General features: G+C 43.6%; 1 protein-coding gene across 2 annotated transcripts in view; it reads right to left on the reverse strand.

The window, feature by feature from the left end:
- The window catches only part of LOC119965342 (PDZ and LIM domain protein 4-like), a 128,419-nt gene that overhangs the window by 16,957 nt on the left and 89,510 nt on the right, over window positions 1–21,952 (reverse strand). For both annotated transcript variants that reach the window (XM_038795971.1, XM_038795972.1), the window contains exon 4: window positions 865–1,052. In XM_038795971.1, coding sequence (XP_038651899.1) covers window positions 865–1,052 — 188 coding nt within the window. The remainder of the gene's footprint in view (window positions 1–864; window positions 1,053–21,952) is intronic.

Here is a 21,952-nt window from a genome sequence, read left to right on the forward strand (position 1 = left end):
TACTGCAGTGGATGTAATAGCTTGGGCAGGGTGTTCACATCCAATACGCATACTAATAGGAGTCACCCGATAGTGATCCCCAAACAAGAAATATTGCCATTTTTCCACTATGTGGCTGAAGAATGGAGAGTTCAGCTGCAATATCCTGATCACTACTCCTGCATGAGATTGGATAATCTATATAGACAGGGGACTGAACACCAGCCCCGTCAGAGGCATGAAATTTATTTTCTATGACAATTGAGGTGGTTTTTCAATTCCCATGCTGACTTGGCAGAAGATGTCTCACTTACTTGAAAAATATAAATTAATAAAATATCAGGAAAGCACAAAAGCAAACTTTCTTTCTATTTGCTGTGTGGCAGTGGCAATTTGCAAATAGAAATGGTAAAACTCTCGTGACTGTTGAGTTGGAATTGAGTGATATGCCAAGAAAAGGTTGAGCTCTATTTCCATGAGGAGGTGGGCTCAAAAATTGATAGTCAATCAAATTGTACATCCCACATACCCAAGTAACTGCAGATAAACAGTATTGGCATTTTCCAACTCGCCTTTTACTCTTCCAATTTTGAAGCTAAAAGTGATTTATAGCTTGGAATAAACTTTGGAAAAGTAGGTTGAACTAATAATTTTGAATAATCGAATTGCTAATGTGATTAGTAGTTTCTGATCAGATACTTCTGGGATGAAAAGGAGATTTTCTACAGCTAAGTTAAGTAGTTGGGAGACAGCAGAGAAATTAAGGACATGGACTTGTCAGGAAAGGTAATCAGAGAACTCCGTCTGATGACCTTGCCTCCTTCACATCACTTGTACCAAGTGCATGAGCAATACTATTTGCAGAAATCACCAAGACATACTTACTGTTGAGGAGAGGTGACATGTAGCCCACTTAACTGTTTCTGCAAAGTGTGATCTACATGGTCATTGGTATAGAGTGCAGCAGGAGTGTTGTACTGTGTATTTGCTGACTGTTTGGCCTCAGTCATATTTGTCCCAACCCCAAATGGCATCGGCTTTCTGTTAATTGAATTTCCAACGGGTCTGCAATCCTGGAGCACACAAAAAGGAAAATGAATTGTGAGCTTCATAAAGCATGTAATTGCATTCAGAGGGAATATTGGTTCTCAACGCGTCATTGCACGAAGTCATTCACTTTTTCCTTCATATTTTGCAGACCAAAGTACTCAGTTTTTATGTGGTTATTACATGTGTTGATTAGATTTTAATCCCATTCCCAATGGAGATGGCCAAGGCAGAGTATTGCTTTCGTCTTAATACCTTCAAGAAGAAAAATATGTCAGCCACACAGTACTGACAAGTGTGACAGCCATAAACATCAAATCAATACTCCCAAAGGAGAGACACTGCACAAAACAAGTCACATGTTATATCGATAGCTGTCACTCTTTACTTTTCACAGAACTGTTTATGCTGCAATGACTGAGAAATTAGTTGGAAAATATTTCTAAATTACTTTCACATCTGTTAATAACAGCACATTCTGAAAAAGTGAAAAAAATGTAAATGATTTGATTTGAAAGGTCAAGTATGTGTCCAGTGACGCAGTTAGATGGTATATTACCATATCTCTTAAAAATGTGGAAAATAATTGCTCAATGTGAAGAATGAGTATTGCGGTAAAAACATAAAATAAATTCTCCCCTAGTTTTGTGTCTACTGTCAGCATTAAATACTTCATGTCTGACCCAAGACACGGAACATGGACGCCATCAGAGACAACCACAATTTTGCTTTTGCACTTCCCAAGGTTATCTTGCGAGGAACAGGAATCCTAGCCCTTTTGACCCTACAACTGGCCACGGTGTAGTCAGCGTAATGAGGTAGTTTATATCTCTGCCAAGGTTAACAAATTCAGCACATAAAGAAGTTAAAGCAAAGATCCTATAGTTCATTACCATACCCACAGGATCATCTGAATTTCTTTAAAAAGTATTCTTTACATGGCTTGTTTGATTTGATTTGGATTTGTCACATGTATTAGTATAGTGAAAAGTATTGTTTCTTGCATGCTGCACAAACAATGCATACCGTACATAAGGAAGGAACGAGAGACTGCAAAATATAATGTTACAGTTATAGCAAGGTGTGGAGAAAAGATCAACTTAATATGAGGTAGGTCCATTCAAAAGTCTGATGGCAGTAGGGAAGAAGCTGTTCTCGAGTCGGTTGGTACGTGACCTCAAATTTGGTATCTTTTTCCTGACAGAAGATGGTGGAAGAGAGTATGTCCGGGGTGCGTGAGGTTCTTAATTATGCTGGCTGCCTTTCCAAGGCAGCGGGAATTATAGACAGAGTCGATGGATGGGAGGCTGTTTTGCGTGATGGACTGGGCTACAGTCACGACCTTTTGTAATTTCCTGCGGTCTTGGGCAGAGCAGGATCTATACCAAGTTGTGATACAACCAGAAAGAAAGCTTTCTACGGTACATTTGTAGAAGTTGGTGAGAGTCGTAGGTGACATGCCAAACTTCCTTAGTCTTTTGAGATAGTCGAGTCATTGGTGGGCTTTCTTAACCATAGTGTCGGCATGGGGGAACCAGGACAGGTTTTTGGTGATCTGGACACCTAAACTCGTGAAGCACTCGACCCTTTCTACTTTGTTCCCATTAATGTAAACAGGGGCATGTTCTCCACTATGTCTCCTCTAACAAGTGAGGGGAACTCATGGATTCATTTGTCAACAAGATTAAGACCATCCATTGAACTACTCTCTCTCCTCCTTAGTAACCAGGCCAAACTTCCCCATTCCTTTACTTGTACAGATATGATTTGTAGTTTGTTGCTCGACAGTCAAGCTCTATCCAATGCTATCCTGTTCATCAAGACCCATTTCCTGCCACCTCAACGCAATTTTGATCACCCTACTTCTCCTTTTAGCACTTCCTCTAATTGATGTGATAAATAGCCCCGTGTCTTTAGATACCACCCCTCCTCGATTAGGACTAATGCTTGACTAGCAAGGACTCATCTCCAACATAATTTCTGACCCTGAATTCTGAAGAGGAAAGTAACTGCAGGACTTTACAATCTGTAAAGTCAGGTTCAGAAGAGAACTAAACAACATTTGCACCCTTTTCCTCACCGTCCGTAATCATGGTGATTTTGGAAAGGAAGATGTTGTGTTTCTTGGCCCCCAGAGGGTGTGGCCAATTTAAATAAGAGCAGCAGCCAAAAAGGATTTAAAGATGGCTAAATAAAGCTATCTATTCATGCATTCAATCCCTAAACACCATGTAACAGATACATATGCTAACAATGCACTGTCCAAAGTTGTAAACAAAAGTTTATAGCTCATGTTTGGCTCATCATAGGAAATACTATTGTTGCACAAAGGTGATGGCTTCAGCCAGTAAGGGTTGATTAGGTGGTTTTCAATACCTGCAGCCATATATCAAGGATTATTATAAGATTCCCTCAAAGAGATGGAAGCTCAGCAGGTCACAAAGTGAGTCACATGCAGTTTCCTCTTACCAGGAGATTTGTTTACAAGTGGGCTTGGAGTAGGAATCAAGCTCAGAGAACATTCAGGCTCAACAGCCACCAAGATTTTTAAAAAAGAATAGATCTTGATGCCTTTGGCTGCATCTGATGTTCTCTGCAAATAATGGGTAGACGGCTCAAATTTTGAGAATGGATTGATTATCTGGAACTAGTTTCAGTCACCTGACCAATACTTTTATTATACGCAATTGGGTGAAACATTGGGAATTGGTTGCTCTTCGTTCCCTCATTGTGTATCAATCAACATACCAGCTACTATTAGCTCACAACGACCCTATTTAAAATTCCAACCTCTTGGCACCGACACATCTAACAACTATTGTTCATTATACCTCCCGAGATAGTCAGGATAGTCCCTTTGCACCTGAGAAACACATTTGAATGAGGAATTTCCAGAGGCATTTTCAGACAGAAGTTATTCCTTCATGCAGAAATTATCAAAATGATCTGATACCTGGCAGTCTTTTTGGTGTTCATTTTTAATAAGAAAAGACAGTTCCAGAAAATAATATACTGAACACGGTCTGTACTTCAATGTGCAAATATCTTCACTGGACATCAGAGAGGTGATATCACAGAATAGGTATACAGGCAGAGGATCAATTTGATGGAGTAACACATCTCAGGAAGCTTAGGCTTTTGTGGCAGATCTTTGCTGCTATCCACAGCTTACTGGAACACAACTGCCTTTTAAGAGAGCCTGGTGGGCTTGCATTGCCAGTGACCAGCAAGGTTATCACAGCCGCCCTGAATTTATTAAACTCTACTTCCACCCAAGGATGTGCTGGTACTAACTGCAGGACTTTACAATCTGCTGATCACAAGCAATCCCACATGACCAATAATGTGCTTGCCAAGACAAAACGTGCATTTACAGTGGCTGTATTCCCACAGGCAGCAATAGATGGCATGTGACAATCAAGATGCCCTCATCATAATTCAGAAGTAATTGTTGACGAAGAGGGAGTTACTCAAAATTCAGCCAGTAAATTACCATTGGAAACTCATCATACGTGCAAGATGTCCAGAAACTACCATGAATCCTTCATTGGGCAATGTTCTTATCTCCCATAGATCTTTGCAAGGAGTGGGTGATTCCTTGAAGACAAATGATGGCTTGGCTGAAGATATGCGAGGAGCTCGCCCACTGATGCAGGAGAGTAAAGAGCTACATGACCACAAAGACAATAACCGAGCAAACAATTAGCTTGCTGAAAATTTAGTTCAGGTGTTCTGACAGATCCGGGGCACCCTTCAATATGAAGCAGCAAGGGCAGCTAGATTGATCTAGAATTCAGACAAAAGAATTGTGGAACAATAGAAAGTAAATGGAAATAATCCATTTGGCCCATTGTGTCAGTGCTAGCTGACAAGTAGCCACCCAACCTAATCCCACTTCCCAGCTCTTGTAGCTAATGACACTTCAAATGCTTATCAAAGCAATGATCTTCCTGCTTCTACCACCCTTTCACACAGTGCGTTGTAGATCCTACCACTCCCTGGTTTGCAAAAACCCTGAGAATCCCGTTTAAACCCTTCCACCCTACATTTATACCCCTGGTTATGAACCACTCAACGAAGGGAAATGGGGCTTTCTTATGTACGCTAGGCCACTCCATTTTAAACAGTTCAGTCATCCACCCAACCCTATGCAATCTTTCCTCATGATTAAAATCCCACGGTCTCCTTTCCACAACAATGTCTCTAATCAAAATATCAAATTAGATTCTCTGTGACAAAATCTCACTTGACCTCTGTGCAACGTAATTGGCCACATTTTTTACTTCAGTGCAGGAACACAAGAGCAGGACTAGGCCAAACAGCCCATGGAGCCTGCTCTGCCTTCAATATAATCACGGTGAACTCCATTTCAATGCCAGCCCCCCCCCCCCCCCCCCCCCCCCACCAAATCCTCCATCCTGCCCCACACCATCCCATGTCCCTTTATGTCATGGATATTTAGAAATTGGTCAATCTTTTCTTTAAACATACTCAATGACTAAACTTGCACAGCCCTCTGGGATAGGGTAGAGAATTCAAATATGCACAAACATCTGAGTAAAAAGGTTTATCTGCATTTCTGTCCTAAGTGGCTTCCCACTTGAAATGGTGTCCCCTGGTTCTAGACCAATCTACCCTGTCTAGCCCTTTCATTATTTTGTAGCTTTGAATGAAATCACCTCTCATTCTTGGAAAATCTAGAGTACAGGCTGAGTTTGGGCGGCATTCTCCCCTACCCGGCGTGACGGAGGGTCCCGGAGTAGGGGAGTGGCGCCAACCACTCCGGGGTCGCGCCTCCCCAAAGGTGGGGAATTCTCCCCACCTTTGGGGGCCAGCCCCGCGCCGGAGCGGTTGCCACCTGAAGACCGGCGCAAAAAGCTGACGCCCCCGGCAGCAGGGCTGGCCGAAAGGCTTTCGCCGGTCCGCGCATGCGCAATGTGGGGTTCGCTTCCGCGTCCGCCATGGTGGAGGCCGTGGCGGACGAGGAAGAAACTAGTCCAGCCAGGGCACTGGCCCGGACTCTGAGGGGGGGGCCCGATCGAGGGCCAGGCCACCGTGGGGGCACCCCCCGGGGTTCGATCGACCCCGCCCCCCCAGGACCCCGGGGGCCTGCTCGCGCCGCTGAGCCCGCCATTCCAGAGGTGGTTTAAACCTCGGCGGCGGGAGGCCTCCCAGCGGCGGGACTTCGGCCCATTCGGGCCGGAGAATCGCCGCAGGGGCCTCTCCGATCGGAGTGGCGAGATTCCTGCCCCCGCCACTTCCCGGGTGGCGGAGAATCTCTGCCACGGCGGGGGCGGGATTTTAGGCGCCCCCAGGCGATTCTCCGACCCTGCTGGGGGTCGGAGAATTTCGCCCTTTGTCCTTCATAGGACAATCCTGCCATCACAGAAACAAGTCTGAGGACCTTTGGGGCACTCCCTGTCTGGCAATAATATTCTTCTGAAGGTAAGGGGACCAAATCTGCACATAGTACTCCAGATGTAGTCTAAACTAGCTCCTGTACAGTTGGAGCAAGACTGCGTTATTCCTGTACTCAAATACACTTACGATAAAGGCAAACATTCCGCTAGCCTTCTGCAGGTGCAGCTGCAAAGGTCCCCGGCATCACAGATGCCAGTCTTCAGCCAATTCGATTCACTCCACGTGATATCAAAAAACGGCTGAAGCCACTGGATAACTGCAAAGGTTATGGGCCCTGACAATATTCCAGCAATAGTACTAACGAAATGTGCTCCAGAACGTGCCGCACCTCGAGCCAAACTGATCCAAGACAGCTACAACACTGGAATCTACCCGGCAATGTGGAAAATTGCCAGAGTATACCCTGTACACAAAAAGCAGGACAAATCCAACCTGACTAAATACTGCCCTATCAGTCTACTCTAAATCATCAGTAAAGTGATGGGAGAGGTCAACAGAAACTAGATTTAAAGGATACAGCAAACTTCAGAAGTAGTTGAGCCATTTGATGTCATTTTAATACAACCTGGGAATCGTAGAGTTAAAACAATTGTATTACTTTGCACAGCAGTCAAGACAAAGAAATCCTAAAGAGCTCGGAAAAAATACTGGACTATGAGTGGAGCAGAAGCTTTGTTTAAAAGTGCCATTTGGAAAATGTGGTCTGGATTTCAGAATGCAAACCACCAAGGGAAAACATAATTAGGAGAGATCCTAAAGCACATTTTTGGGAGTGCAGTTTGGAACTCTCAGATGACAATCATCTGGGGGGATTCTGAGGAGACATCCACAAATATTCATTTAGGGTTCAGAGTGGAAAGTGTATTTGCTCAAAATCATCTTGTGTGCTTAAAAGGCACTGTGTTATTGAGACCATTGTAGATCAGGACATGCTTCGTAATCCATTTAAATCCTAAAACCTGTGTAATTGTTAAGCTAAGAGGAGACTAAAGTAATATTGTATCATAATCCAAGCTTTCCGTGTTTAATAAATGTTTTGTTTCTTGTTGTGAAAAATAGTTTGTAGTCCTCAGACTCTTGTTCTTCCACATTTTATTTTTAAATAGTTACGGTCTTTTGAATCAGGATTCATTTCTGGGACTTTCCCTTGGTTGTACCAACTGGCATCATAAAATTACTGAAGGGCAGGGGAGACAATGGCAGCAGTGTACACAATCTACAAGATGCACTGCAGGAACTCAACAAGGTTCCTTAGGCCAAATCCAAATCCACAACCACCATCATCTAGAAGGACAAGGCAGCAGACCACCACCATCTGCAAGGTGCCCTCTAAGTTGCCTACCATCCCAACTTGGAAATATATAGTCATTCCTTCACTGTCGCTGGTTCAAAATCCTGAGGCGCCCTCTAACAGCAGTGCGGATGCACCTACACCTCAGGGACTGCTGCGGTTCAAGGCAGCAGCTCACCACCACCATCTCAAGGGCCACTAGGGTTGGGCAATAAATGCTGGGCCGAGCCAGCAACACTCCTCCCGTAAATTATTATTTTTTTATAAATTGAAAAATGGAACTGCAGTTTGAACCAGCAACAAGTAAGTCCCAAATGTAATTGTTTTATTTCCTTCTGGGAAATTGGGTTTGCATTTAATTTGGGAGAAATCCAATTAGCTTCTGCCAATAAAGAACAATTAATAATCATACTCCTTATGGAAAGGCATGCACCCATTTTATGCATTTTTCCCATCCCTCGCTCATACGCCACAGAATTCACCATCATACAGACCACAAATATTGCCATGCTGTCATAAAGCATAGGCTTGTCCAGGAAGTTTAAGCACATTTGTTTAAATTCCTCCGCCCTCTTCCAATTTTATGCTTTAAAACACATAACAGATGAGATCAGAATTTTTAAAAAAAATGTCAGTGCCATTACTCAGTGGTTCCTCTCCCATATCAAGAAACAGCTGCTTGTTACTTTCCAAATGCAGCTGTTGCTTGTTATTATCGAGATGCAGACTGAACCACTTTGTTAGGGAGAGCAAGGCTGTATGTTAATCTCAGGAAAAAAATGCACCGTTTTTAGAATGAACCAGTTTCACATCTGGGACCACAGAAAGAAAACGAGCAGTATCTAGGTTATTCAGGTCTGAAAATTGGGTGCATCCTTGGAAATTCAAAATGGTTCACCATCGATCCAGTAACCGATGACACTGTCCCACCTCTCATCTTATTTTCTGAAATGAAACCCTCTGCCAGTAATATTTTTTACGATGCTCTTAGGAATTACATAAAATGCCTTGGACATTAAAAAGATATGCAGCATCCAGGTTTTTCTTAACACAAGGGAATTAGGACAAAAGCCTAGTGCCCGTTTGCAAAAATCTTGATGCTGCACCAAACAAGATGACTGAGATTATTTCACATAGGTATGAAATATGCACACATGATGAAATGTTAAAAACAATGCTCCATAGCTCCATAGATTTGCAAAAAATTTTGTTCGCCATTTAAGTTGCACATTAGTTTCCTACATGCATGCAGGAATGGCTATTTTAAGCATTACGCCAGACCCATTTTGAAGTACAGGAACACTTGAATTGCGAGATGATGGAAAGCAGTCTCTCCAGAATCACCTCAAGTGCCCAATGTTAAGTTTGGCCCAAAACAAAGAACTTAAATCACCAAAATAAAATTGACAACTAAACTACTCATTTTAGCAAACAGAAACAGCAGGAGCTCAAAGGTGATAGATGTGAGATAAAGACAAACAATGTCAGTGACCTATCTGTGCCTTCCCAAAAGATCACGAGAGGGAAATAAATCTGAACAGATTTTAAAAATCTCAAATACCTATTCCAGGATTGCCTTTTTAGGACAAGATTTCAATCTTCACGATTAAAGAGTTTGCTACAATATACTACTAGGAATGTTACTTTTCCACAGAGTATCAATGTTCCCTGACATGCAGTGGCAAGATGCTGTTAAGGACCTGCAATAAGTCCAAGGAGACTTGGGTTGGACTTTTCACAAGAAACACAGAACAGAGATATATAGGGCTGGATTCTCCGTTCGGATCTGGTGGAGCTGAATCACTTCTATTTTGTGATGGCACTAGGAGAGGGCATTCAGGAGTGATTCAGTGTCCCTTGCCATGCAAATTTATGCATGGTGGGGATTTCAAAGGATTCAGTCGCGAATCCTGCTATCGGGCCATTGAACGTGCAGGGTGGCCTGATAGTGAGGTCTAGTGCTCCCCACCCCCCAGAATGCAAATTCTTCCCTTCGTGAGAAGTAGGGGTATCCTCACCTCACAAACAGGAATTTCTGGATCAACCACCCCCACACAGAATGCACACGTGAAGGTGACCCAACTGCCCCCATAGCAGAGAACGCCTCCCACCACCCCTCACTGTCACTCATCAGTCACCTTGCCTGGAAGCTAAAGAGCAGTCCAGGCAGAAACAGTGGGGGAAAAAACTGCTTTTTCACTGGACTAGTAAACTAGAAACCCAGGATAATACTCTGGGGACCCAGGTTCAAATCCCACCACTGCCGGACTGGAAGACACCCTAAAGCAAAGACGATTGTATTTGAACAAACCCTTGTGGGCACTGAAGGAATTAAAAGCCCAATGATGACTATGAAACCATTGTCGATTGTTGGAAAAAAACATCTGGTTCACTAATGTCCTCTATGGAAGGAAATCTGCTGTCCTTACCTTATCTGGCCTACATGTGACTCCAGACCCCTAGCAATGTGGTTGACTCTTAACTGCCGCCTCAAGAGCAATTAGGGATGGGGAAATAAATGCTGGCACTGCTTGCAAAGCCCACATCCCATGAACAATTTTTTTTTTTTTTTTTTAAATAGGAGAACTGTGAAACCATGACCCAGATGTTCCACACACTCCTATGCCTGGAAGATGCATTTGCTATGCTACAGACGCAGACACAATTGATCCAGGTCGTTGTGCTCCCCCTCAGGTTTCCCAGAGATCAGGATATCATCCAAATAAACTGCCATTTAGGGAATCCCCTGCAACAGATTATCCAATGTCCTTTGAGGTGGCATGGTAGCACAGTGGTTCACACTGTTGCTTCACAGCGCCAGGAACCCGGGTTCGATTCTGGGTCACTGTCTGTGCGGAGTCTGCACATTCTCCCAGTGTCTGTGTGGGTTTCTTCCGGGTGCTCCGGTTTCCTCCCACAAGTCCCGAAAGATGTGCTTGTTCGATGAATTGGACATTCTAAATTATCCCCCAGGTGTACCCAAACAGGTGGCGGAATGTGGCAACCAGGGGCATTTCACAATAACGTTGTTGCAGTGTTAATGTAAGATTATTATAAAATGTGCCAGACTGGAAGACACGCTAAAACAAAGACGATTATATTTGAACAAAACCTTGTGGGCATTGATTGTGACACACTGTTTGTGTGTCCTCTAGTAAGAGCTGTTGGTAGGCTTGACTCATGTCAAGTTCAGGGGTGAAATTCTCCGACCCCCTGCAGGGTCGGAGAATCGCCCGGGGCCGGGGAAAATCCCACCCCCGCCGTGCAGAAATTCTCCGCCACCCGGGAATTGTCGGGGGCGGGAATCACGCCCCGCCGATCGACGAGCCCCCCTGCGGCGATTCTCCGGCCCGCGATGGGCCTAAGTCCCGCCGCTGAGAGGCCTCTCGCGCCGCCGTGGTTTCAACCACCTTTGGTGGTGGCGGAGGCGGAAGAGAATCCCCCAGCGTGCATGCGCCGGTGGTGACATCAGCAGCAGCTGATGCACCGGCGCATGCGCGAACCGGCGAAGGCCTTTTGGCCAGCCCCGGCGCCGTGCAGCAGGCGTCAAAGTCTTCTGGCGCCAACTTTGGCGCCAACCACACCAGCGCGGGCCTAGCCCCCAAGGTGCGGAGAATTCCGCACCTTTGGGGAGGACCAACGCCGGAGTGGTTGGCGCCACTCCGCTACGCCGGGACCCCCTGCCCCGCCGGCTAGGGGAGAACCCCGGCCCTGGTTTTGAAAATATATTGCAATCTGCCAGGGTGGAAAATGGAGACCCTCGCCATGGGTAAGCATTTAGCTTGGAAACCTGATTAATGACAAGTTTGTAAACCCCACATAAGAGCACAGTGGCATTGCTTTTAAGAACCAGTACCATTAGAGCTGCCTAATGGTGAAAATTGAATGAGCTCAACGATTTCTAGCTTTTTCCAGCCATACCAACTCCTCCTTCAATTTGCTTTTCATGATGGAGGACACTGCCCTGGCCTCGAGTTGCCCGGGGATCCACAAACCACTTAAACAGTAGTGACCCACAAAGTACCCAGTTCATATTGGAGAACCTCGGGGTATTTCTGAATGGCATCCTCGGTCACTGTTGTGCCCTTTACCTCAACCCAGTTCAACTGACTTTTCCTGAGCCAGTCACGCGTGAGCAGACTAGTCAATGCCCTTTTAATATCGAGAGCCATGCTCTTGCTTCTTGGCTTTTAGATGCAATGTCCACTTCTAATACTCCAAGTAATGGTGTAGTCTTGCCAGTGTGCGTCCAGAGGTCCATCACTGCCTGTCTCACCTGCTAGAGCCCCAAATTCTCCTGTAGTCTCCTCACTGATGGCAGATGCAAGACCTCTCATGTCCATCTCCATCAACAAGTTTTTGAGTATAAAAATTGGCAAGTCATGTTGCAGCTGTATAGGACCTTAGTTAGGCCACACTTGGAGTATAGTGTTCAATTCTGGTTGCCACACTACCAGAAGGATGTGGAGGCTTTAGAGAGGGTGCAGAAGAGATTTACCAGGATGTTGCCTGGTATGGAGGGCATTACCTATGAGGAGAGGTTGAATAAACTTGGTTTGTTCTCACGGGAACAAAGGAGGCTAAGAGGCGACCTGATAGAGGTCTACAAAATTATGGAGGGACATAGACAGAGTGGATAGTCAGAGACTTTTTCACAGGGTAGAGGGGTCAATTACTAGGGGGCATAGGTTTAAGGTGCGAGGGGAAGGTTTAGAGGAGATGGAAGAGGTAAGTTTTTTTTTTTTTTTTACACAGAGGGTAGTGGGTGCCTGGAACTCGCTGCCAGAGGAGGTGGTGGAAGCAGAGACAATAGTGACGTTTAAGGGGCATCTTGACAAATACATGAATCGGATGGGAATAGAGGGATATGAAGCCCGGAAGTGTAGAAGATTTTAGTTTAGACGGGCAGCATGGTCGGCACAGGCTTGGAGGGCCGAAGGGCCTGTTCCTATGCTGTACTTTTCTTTGTTCTTTGTTCGTTCTTTTGTCTATTGACCTCCACTGTACCACTGATAGGCTCCACCTCAGTCACATTTTACATGTAGGAGTGCTCCTCTTCCTGCTCTGTGCTTTCCAGATGATGTGTATCTGGCCGAGTTGCCTTTGGATTTTCCTGCCCAACCTTTGACTCTGAGCACTACTGCACTTGTTGTCCCTTTTTGTTGCAAATGCGACAGGCCACATCCATGAGCTTGCAATGATGTGCATAGTGTGTCTACCCCCCCCCCCCCCAAACCCGAGACATTCCACTTCTTTCTTTTTGTTTGCTAGCTCTTTTCTTACTTGACGCACTGCACCTGCCTGTGCCACACTGTTGGCATTTTGAATACCTTTTGTATTGTTGGTATCCATTTCCATACCTGAGAAACATAGAGCATTCGTGAAAGTCAGTGTGGTTTCTCCCAACAAGCAATGCTGTATGTGGTCTTCATTAATGCCACAGACTAATCTGTCGTGGCATGAATATCATCGAACACTGCTCCAAACTCCTAATACAGAGTTGACTCAAGTGCAGCAACAAAGCTAGCTATAGATTGTCCTGCCTTTTAAAAATGTTATGGAATTTGAATGTTGGACAATCACTGAGGGCTCAGGGTGGTGGTGGTTCTGGACGAGTGAGATTAAATAACATGTCCTCCAGTTTCAATGACATTGCTAAACTCCTCACTACCCAGTAATTCTTCACCCCGCACATACTCAGGAGTATTGAGCATTTTTTAGCTTCATCTGCTATTCCATTTGCCATGAACAAGTGTACTAACTTTTCCATATATTCAGTCTAGCCCTTCCACAAACTTACTGAGTCCCGAGCGCATTGCCATGGTGCCGCCAATTTGATTTTGTTTTCAGTCAGTAAACTCATGCAAACTCCCATGGTGTAGAGTTCTTAACTGCCGCCCGCGTTACAAATTAGCTACTCGCTGTGCAATACGTCAAAACATCTGGTCGCCATACTGCACCTCAAATTTCTCTTATCCTGTTTAATTCGTCACCAAAAAGATGTGGTAACTTGACCACAGAAAAGGTGGATGAATGCATTGCAAAACTTCAATCTTCTTAATTATAAAAATATTGAGATATTTATGCAGTTTGGCCACAAACACCAGGAGCATTTATACATAACTATTTACTAGCTCTATGTGGCAATACAGAAAACTCACGCATGCGCTACCAATGACGTGCAAGCTCATACTTGTTAAAGACATCCATACTATAAAACTCATAAGACATAGAAATAAAGCAACAAAAGGTCAGGAGTGGGGATGTTTGCGGATGATTGCACAACGTTCAGTGCCATTCGTGACTCCTCGGATAATGAAGCAGTCCATGTTCAAATGCAGCAAGACCTGGACAATATCCAGACTTGAGCTGACAAGTAGGAAGTTATATTTGCGCCACACAAGTGCCAAGCAATGACGATCTCCTACAAGGGAGGATCGAACCACTGTCCCATGACATTCAATGGCATTACCATCACTGAATCCCCCACAAACAACAGCCTGGGAGGGGTTACCATTGATCAGAAACTGAACTGGACTAACTATATTCATACACTTGCTACCAGGGCAGGCCAAAGGCTCGGAATCCTATGACGAGGAACTCGCCTCCTGATGTCCCCTCTCCAATAGCCTGTCCACCAACTACAAGGCGCAAATCAGGAGTTTAATGGAATACTCTACACTTGCCTGGATGAATGCAGCTCCAACAACACTCAAGAAGCTCGACACCATCCAGGACAAAGCAGCCGGCTTGATTGCTCCCCCTTCCACAAACAAACCCTTCACCACTGACAAACAGTGGAAGCCATGCGTACCATCTAAAATACCATGCAGTAATACACCAAGGTTCCTTAGACAGCACCTTCCAAACCCACGCCCACTACCATCTAGAAGAGCAGAAGATTCCTGGAAACCCCACCACTTGGGAGGTTCCCTTCCAAGTCACACCACCCTGTTAGAAATATATCGCCGTTCCTTCACTAACGCTAGGGCAAAATGCGGGAATGCTGTCCCTAACAGCACAGTGGATGTACCTACATCCAAGGGACTGCAGCGGTTCAAGAATGCAACTCACCACCACATTCTGAAGGGCAACTAGGGATGGGCAATAAATGCAGGCCTAACCACCGACGCCTACATCCCGTAAATGAATTTTTAAAAAGTCAGAGACTGGGAATTCTACAGAGATTAACTCATCTCTTGGCTCTCCAAAGCCTGTTCACCATCTATAAGCCACAAGGAGGAATGTAATGGAATGATCTCCACTTGCCAGGATGCACCCAACTTCAAAAGCCCAACACCATCCAGGACAAAGCAGCCCACTTGGTTGTCACCACATCCGCCAGCTTCAACATTCCCTCCCCCTAGCACTGATACACTGTGGCTTGCAATTTGCAAGATTATTGCAGAAACTCACAAGGCTCCTTTGACAGCACCTTCCAAATCTGTGACCTCTACCACCTAAAATGACAAGGAACATCGCCACGTTCAAGCTCCCCTCCAAGCCACACATCATCCTGTCTTGGATCTATAAAATCGCAATTCCATCACAATCACTCGGTCAAGATCCTGGAACTGCCTTCATAAACAGCACTAGGTCGCACTTACACCACATGCACTAAAGCAGTTCAAGGTGGCAGCTCACCACCACCTTCTCAAGGGTAATTAGGGAAAGGCAATAAATGATGGCCCAGCCAGTGACACCCACACCCCGTGAAAATAATAATTTAAGAAATAAGAACTGAAACACAATTCTGCTGGCTTGCATCATTATTCAATTAATGTCATGAGCAAACCTTTGCATCTCCCTCGATTCCCTTAAAGGTAAAGAGAATATGGGCCTCAGTGTTAAATATATTCAGCACCTTAGCATCGACAGCCAACATGTTTGACTCAAAAACCTAAATTGTTTCTCTCTCCACAGATGCTGCCTTATCTGGAGTTTTCCAGCACCTTAAGATTGAAGCACTTTGCATTTGTCATTAAACGAAGGCAATATATAGGGGCAGTACGGTAGCATTGTGGATAACACAATGGCTTCACAGCTCCAGGGTCCCAGGTTCGATTCCGGCTTGGGTCACTGTCTGTGCAGAGTCTGCACATCCTCCCCGTGTGTGCGTGGGTTTCCTCCGGGTGCTCCGGTTTCCTCCCACAGTCCAAAGATGTGCAGGTTAGGTGGATTGGCCATGATAAATTGCCCTTAGTGTCCAAAATTGCCCTTAGTGTTGGGTGGGGTTACTGGGTTATGGGGATAGGGTGGAGGTGTTGACCTTGGGTAGGGTGCTCTTTCCAAGAGCCGGTGCAGACTCGATGGGCCAAATGGCCTCCTTCTGCACTGTAAATTCTATGATCTATGAATATTGGTTTTAGTATGTGATTTAGCGTAATTGTCGTGGGTCTCGCGAGATCTCTTATGCTCAAAACGCTTTGTGAGATTTAATGAAATCTCACTGGCCGTGAACCAGATTTGTATATTTAAGCATGATTTAAACACATGTTCAGGGGATTCTCCTGGTGCCAGGGACCCAATGGCCGGGCAGGGGGGACCTCGCCAGTTTGCTGTTTAGTACTGGTTTCCATAAACGTGGACTAGTTGTAATGGGACATCATGGGGACCTCCCAGGCCATTAGCGACCCCTGGGTGGTCGGAGGGCATGGTAGCACCCTGGCACTCATTCTGGCACCTCAGCACTGCTAGGGTGCCACTTCAAGGCTGGAAGTGTCACTGTTAGGCTGGAGGAGGGGGTGGGGTAGTGTAGGGGAAGGATCAGGGCACTCAGACAAAATGGCGCTCCAATCTGCGAAGAGCCTTTCCTGCTGGGCGTGTCAGCAGGAAATTATTCAAGTACGGCCTCCTCGAGACCAAAGTAACAGCAAAATGCCATTGAATAGGCGGAGGTTTCTCAGCGCTGCAGCCATTTGAGAAACATGCCCAAAATGAGAGCGGTTTCTTCTGCTGAATCGCACCGGTAATGTTCCAGTTTCTTTCCTTCTTAATGGCATTCATCTTCTTACACCATTGGACTGCCTAAACTGAAAACTTCAGATTATAGACTTTAAACGAGAAGGAAAATGCTGAAGGCTGGTTTAATTGGAGCTCAGTGTATCATTCTACTTCAGTTGTGGAGATTTTCACAAAATAAAATCCTTCAAGAAATTAAGCCATGATTTTATAAACTGAGCAACAATGTTTATTTTATTCCTTGAATTTAAGAGCAGCAAGCCAGCCAACTGAGGAAATACTTTAAACCTTCCTTCCAATGACATAATTTCTGGCAGAGCTAGACAGTAACATCCGTCAATTCAGTCATATTAAAGCAAAACTCCCATTTCTTCAGGAAAGGGAGGCATCAATTCAATTTACTTTATTCCCCATAAGTCATGCATTAATAAACACACACAGTAAATGGCATTGGGTCAATTTAAAGTGTTCAAATTAATACAGTTTTACAACAAAAATTTAGTCAACAATATTTCACCTCTGCAGTAGGAAGGTTTTTTTAAAAAAAAGACTGTTACTTAGACATTATTAGCTGGAATCATAGAATTCCTACAGTGCAGAGTGAAGTCATTCAGCCCATCACATCTACACCGATCCAGTGAAAGAGCTTGCGACCGAAAGCACACTCCCCCACCTGTATGCCATTCCCTTCCCTACTGTGCACAATCAGAGTGATTGTTTTGAAAAAGCCAGATGTGCGTTTCTAAGCCCCCTTCAGTGTGTGGTCAACTTAAAAGATCAGCAGCAGACTTCTGTGGGTTTAAAAATAAAGATTATTGACACACACCCGGAGTCCAAATGACACACCATGCACAAAAGATGATAAGTGTTAAAATAAAGTAGTTAAAAGTTAATGTGCCATAAATTTCTGACTAGCATCCGAAAGGGATGACCCACAGGAATTACTTCAATGTAAGCTGGTCTTGAAAACTGCTAAAACTTTTGATGGCCAGAGCTGCTTGGAGTCTGCGGCAAAAGTCCTCACATGCCCCAGTACAGTCCAGCACCGATGGATTCAAGGAGGCCACATCCCCTTTTTTAAAGCAAAACAATGTTTATTCTATTAACTCAAGTTAACCTTTTTAAAACAAAGTGAACATTTTAGTAACCATTAATTCAAATACAACCACCAAAGAATACAACACTAAGTAATCCTTAAGCTGTCCTTTTAACATCCCGAAGACTTATAAAAAAACCTTTAAACAGAAGCACATCAGGTTAAAGTCACTACTGAGAGCAGTTATAAGTTTTAAATCACCAAAGGATCGATTCACAGATTTTAGATTACAGAGAGAGAGACTAATACCCTCTTCTGGCTGTGACTGCAGCTATCCAGCTCTGAAAACAAAACTAAAACACACCCTGCAGCAAACAGCCTAAAACAAAACTAAAAAGCTGACAGACAGCCCAGCTCCACCCACATACTGACATCACTGCTAAACACCCATTTCTTAAAGGTACATGACACCTCTCCCAAGAAAAAAAAATAAACCTACAACTTCAAGATGGTTTCATTCTTCAACTTTTCACTATCCGTTAAGAAATGCACACAGTAAATATACTTTTACGTTTCAAAAAAAACACACGCAAACAGGTATAATAATATAGTCCATTTTTTTTGTTGATCTTCCTCCAACTGAAACTGCTTCTGTTCATCACATTCGTGACCAAGCATCGGCTATCGTGTTTTCTCGTCCTGCCACATGTAATATTTTTAAATGAAATGACTGTAACAATAAACTCCAGTGAAACAGCCTTGCATTGTTATTCTGGAATCGCTCCAAAAACGTCTACGGATTATGATCAGTATATGTAATGGTGTCAGACAGATTGCTGATCACATAAATGTGAAAATGTTGCAGAACTAGCACCAAACTTTCCTTATCAATCGTTGAATACTTTTTCTGGTGAGAATTCAATTTCTTTGAAAAATAACCAATAGGCCGCTCTAGCACCGCACCTACACCCACATCAGTCTCATCAACCACCACTTTGAATGGTTTTGTATAATTTGGGACAGCTAACATAGGAGCAGTGGTTAACACAGCCTTCAGGCCGTCAAATGCCTGTTGAGACTCCGCTGTCCAATGGAATTTGTTACGCTTCTTGAGCAAGTCCGTCAGTGGAGCGACCACACTGCTGAAATTCGATACAAATTTCTGCTAAAATCCGCTCATACCAAGAAATCACATTATTTCCTGTCGTGTCCAGGGTATCGAAAACTCCCCAATAACTTTTGTTTTCACATTCCGTGGGACCATTCGACCCCGGCCGATTGTATGGCCAGGAAAGTGACTTGGGCTTCTCCAAATTCACTTTTGGCTAGGTTTATCACCAAACCTGCCTCCTGAAGTCAATCGAATAACTCCATCAGATGTTTCAAATGTTCTTTCCATGTCTGGCTAAAAATTACCAGTCATCAATTTATACCGCACAATTGGGTAATCCTGAAACGACTTTGTTAGTTAACCGTTGAAATGTGGCTGGGGCGTTTTTCATGCCAAATGGCATAACTTTGAATTGCTACATACCATCTGGAGTCGCAAAAGTTGAAATCTCCTTTGCCCTTTCGGATAAATGTACCTGTCAGTAACCTTTAAGTAAATCCAGTTTGGAAATAAAAGCTGATTGTCCTACTTTCTCAATGCAATCCTCCAAATATGGGATAGGATAAGAGTCCGTTCTTGTAACTGCATTAACCTTTCTATAGTCCACGCACAACCGTTGGGTAGCGTCCGGTTTTGGTACCATCACTATGGGTGAGCTCCGTTGGCTGTAACCCACTTCAATTATGCCATTTTTAAGCATACTCTCAATCTCTTTGTTAACATGTGCCAATTTTAAAGGGTTAAGTCTTTATGGATGTTGTTTGATTGGAACAGTATTTCCCACATCTACATCATATATAGCCATTTTAATACTTCCCGATTTATCTCCACAAACTTGCCCTTGTGATATCAATAACTCTTTCAGGTCAGTCTGTTTTTCCTCTGGAAGGTAACTCAACAATTTATCCCAATTTGTAAGAACATCCTCATTTTTCAATTTCATTTGAGGTATGTCAAATTCTCAGTCATCTGGATTTGGTTTGTCACTGAGTTAGCATCATTAAAACCTCATCCTTTTTCTCTCCTTCCCTTTCAAAGTACCTTTTAAGCATATTCACATGACACACTCGGTCAGTCTTCCTTCTATCTGGTGTTTTTACCACGTAATTCACCTCATTTAATTTACTTTCAAATCTGATAAGGTCCACAAAACCTTGCTTTTAAAGGTTCACCTACCACTAGCAACAATACTAAAACTTTATCTCCACTGGCAAAACTATGAACTTTAGATTTCTTGTCCGCTACCCGTTACACCACATTTTGTGCAACTCTTAAAATGTTGTCTAGCCAATTCACCTGCTCTATTTAATTGTTGGTAATCCAATAATGTAAGTTCCAATTTCTTACTCACCAATTTTTCCTCAATCAATTTAAGTGGTCCTCTTACCTCATGACCAAAAATTAGTTCAAAAGAACTGAATTTGGTTGACTCATTAGGTTTGTAATTAGGGATTAATTACAAACAGTACGAATGGAATTTCTTTATCCCAATCCTCTGGATAATCATGACAATAAACCCTCAACATTGTCTTTAACGTCTGATGCCACCTTTCAACCGCCCTGAGATTCTGGATGGTATGCAGTTGATTTAAATTGTTTTATTCCTAAGCTATCCATAACGTCTTTAAATTTACCTCGAGGTAAAATTTATTCCTTGATCTGATTGTATTTCTGTGTGTATTTCTGTGGGTAGTCCATATGTAGTAAAGAATTTAAGTAACTCCTCCAAAATCTTTTTAGCTGTAATATTACATCCTGGAATGGCCTCTGGAAACCTAGTAGACACATCCATTATCGTCAAAAAATACTGATTCCCACTTTTTGTTTTAGGAAGCGGTCCTACGCAATCAATTAGGACCCTTGTAAAAGGTTCCTCAAATGCTGGAATGGGTATTAAGGGTGTTGGTTTTATCATTGCTTGAGGTTTCCCTATCACTTGACATGTGTGACATGATTGACAAAATTTAACTACATCTTTATGTAGTCCAGACCAATAAAAAATGATTTTGGATTTTAGCTTGAGTTTTTCTTATTCCCAAATGACCTCCCACTGGTACCTCACGTGCAATTCGCAACACCTCCTTTCTATACCCAACTGGCAGTACTACTTGATGAACTTCTGCCCACTTTTCATCCGCCTGCATATGTAAGGTCTCCATTTTCTCATCAAGACATCACTTTCACGGTAATAACACTCTGGTATACACGCTGATTCCTCTTCTGTGTATGCTTTCTAACACATTCGGTTTATTTCTACATCTTTCTGTTGTAACTCCGCCAACTTTCCTGAACTAAAAATATCCACCTCATCCTCCACCTGTTCTTGTTCTTTTTCAACCATCTGATCAAAAATCATTTCTGATAATTGCACTTCAACTTCATCTTCACTCTTTGATTTCTCCTCTTGTCTTAACCTGTGACTTTGCGACCTTGTTACTACACAATCTGGAAAAATCCCAGGATATTCATCCTTCAACACTTCAGTTGTCTGATTTTCCACTGGCTTATCAACCACAGTAGGCATCATTCCCATGCGATCCAGCTAAATCATTACCCAAGATAAACTGTATTCCTGGACAAGATAGTTTCTTTATTACTCCTACTACCACTTCACCACTCTTCACTGGACATTCCAACCTTACCTTATATAATTGAACACTACTCCTCTCACCCGGAATTCCACATATTACCACCTTTTCCGGCAATAGTCTTCCTAAACTACATAACTCCTCATCTCTTACCATTAAAGATTGACCAGCTTCCGTATCTCTGAAAATTGTGACTTCTTTACCTGCTCCTCCTGATACACACGAGTAAACTTTACCCACACAAGTAAATTCTTTAAAGAGATCTGGCACCTTATCACCTCTTGATCAGGCTGTACAATCTTTTGCACCTCCTTTGCTTCACTTGGGTTTTCCTTTACCACTGTAACAAACCCCACTGTCTTATCCTGTTTTGCCAGCTCCACCCACACTCTGACATCACTGATAAACACCCATTTCTTGAAGGTACTCTCACTTGACTTCCCATTCTTCAAAACTCAAGATAATACAAACCCAGTTTCTGCAATCGCTCCTCTTATCAATATTCTGTAAAATTAGGA

Source organism: Scyliorhinus canicula, chromosome 4 (assembly GCF_902713615.1).
Source record: "Scyliorhinus canicula chromosome 4, sScyCan1.1, whole genome shotgun sequence".
NCBI classification, from domain to species: Eukaryota; Metazoa; Chordata; class Chondrichthyes; order Carcharhiniformes; family Scyliorhinidae; genus Scyliorhinus; species Scyliorhinus canicula.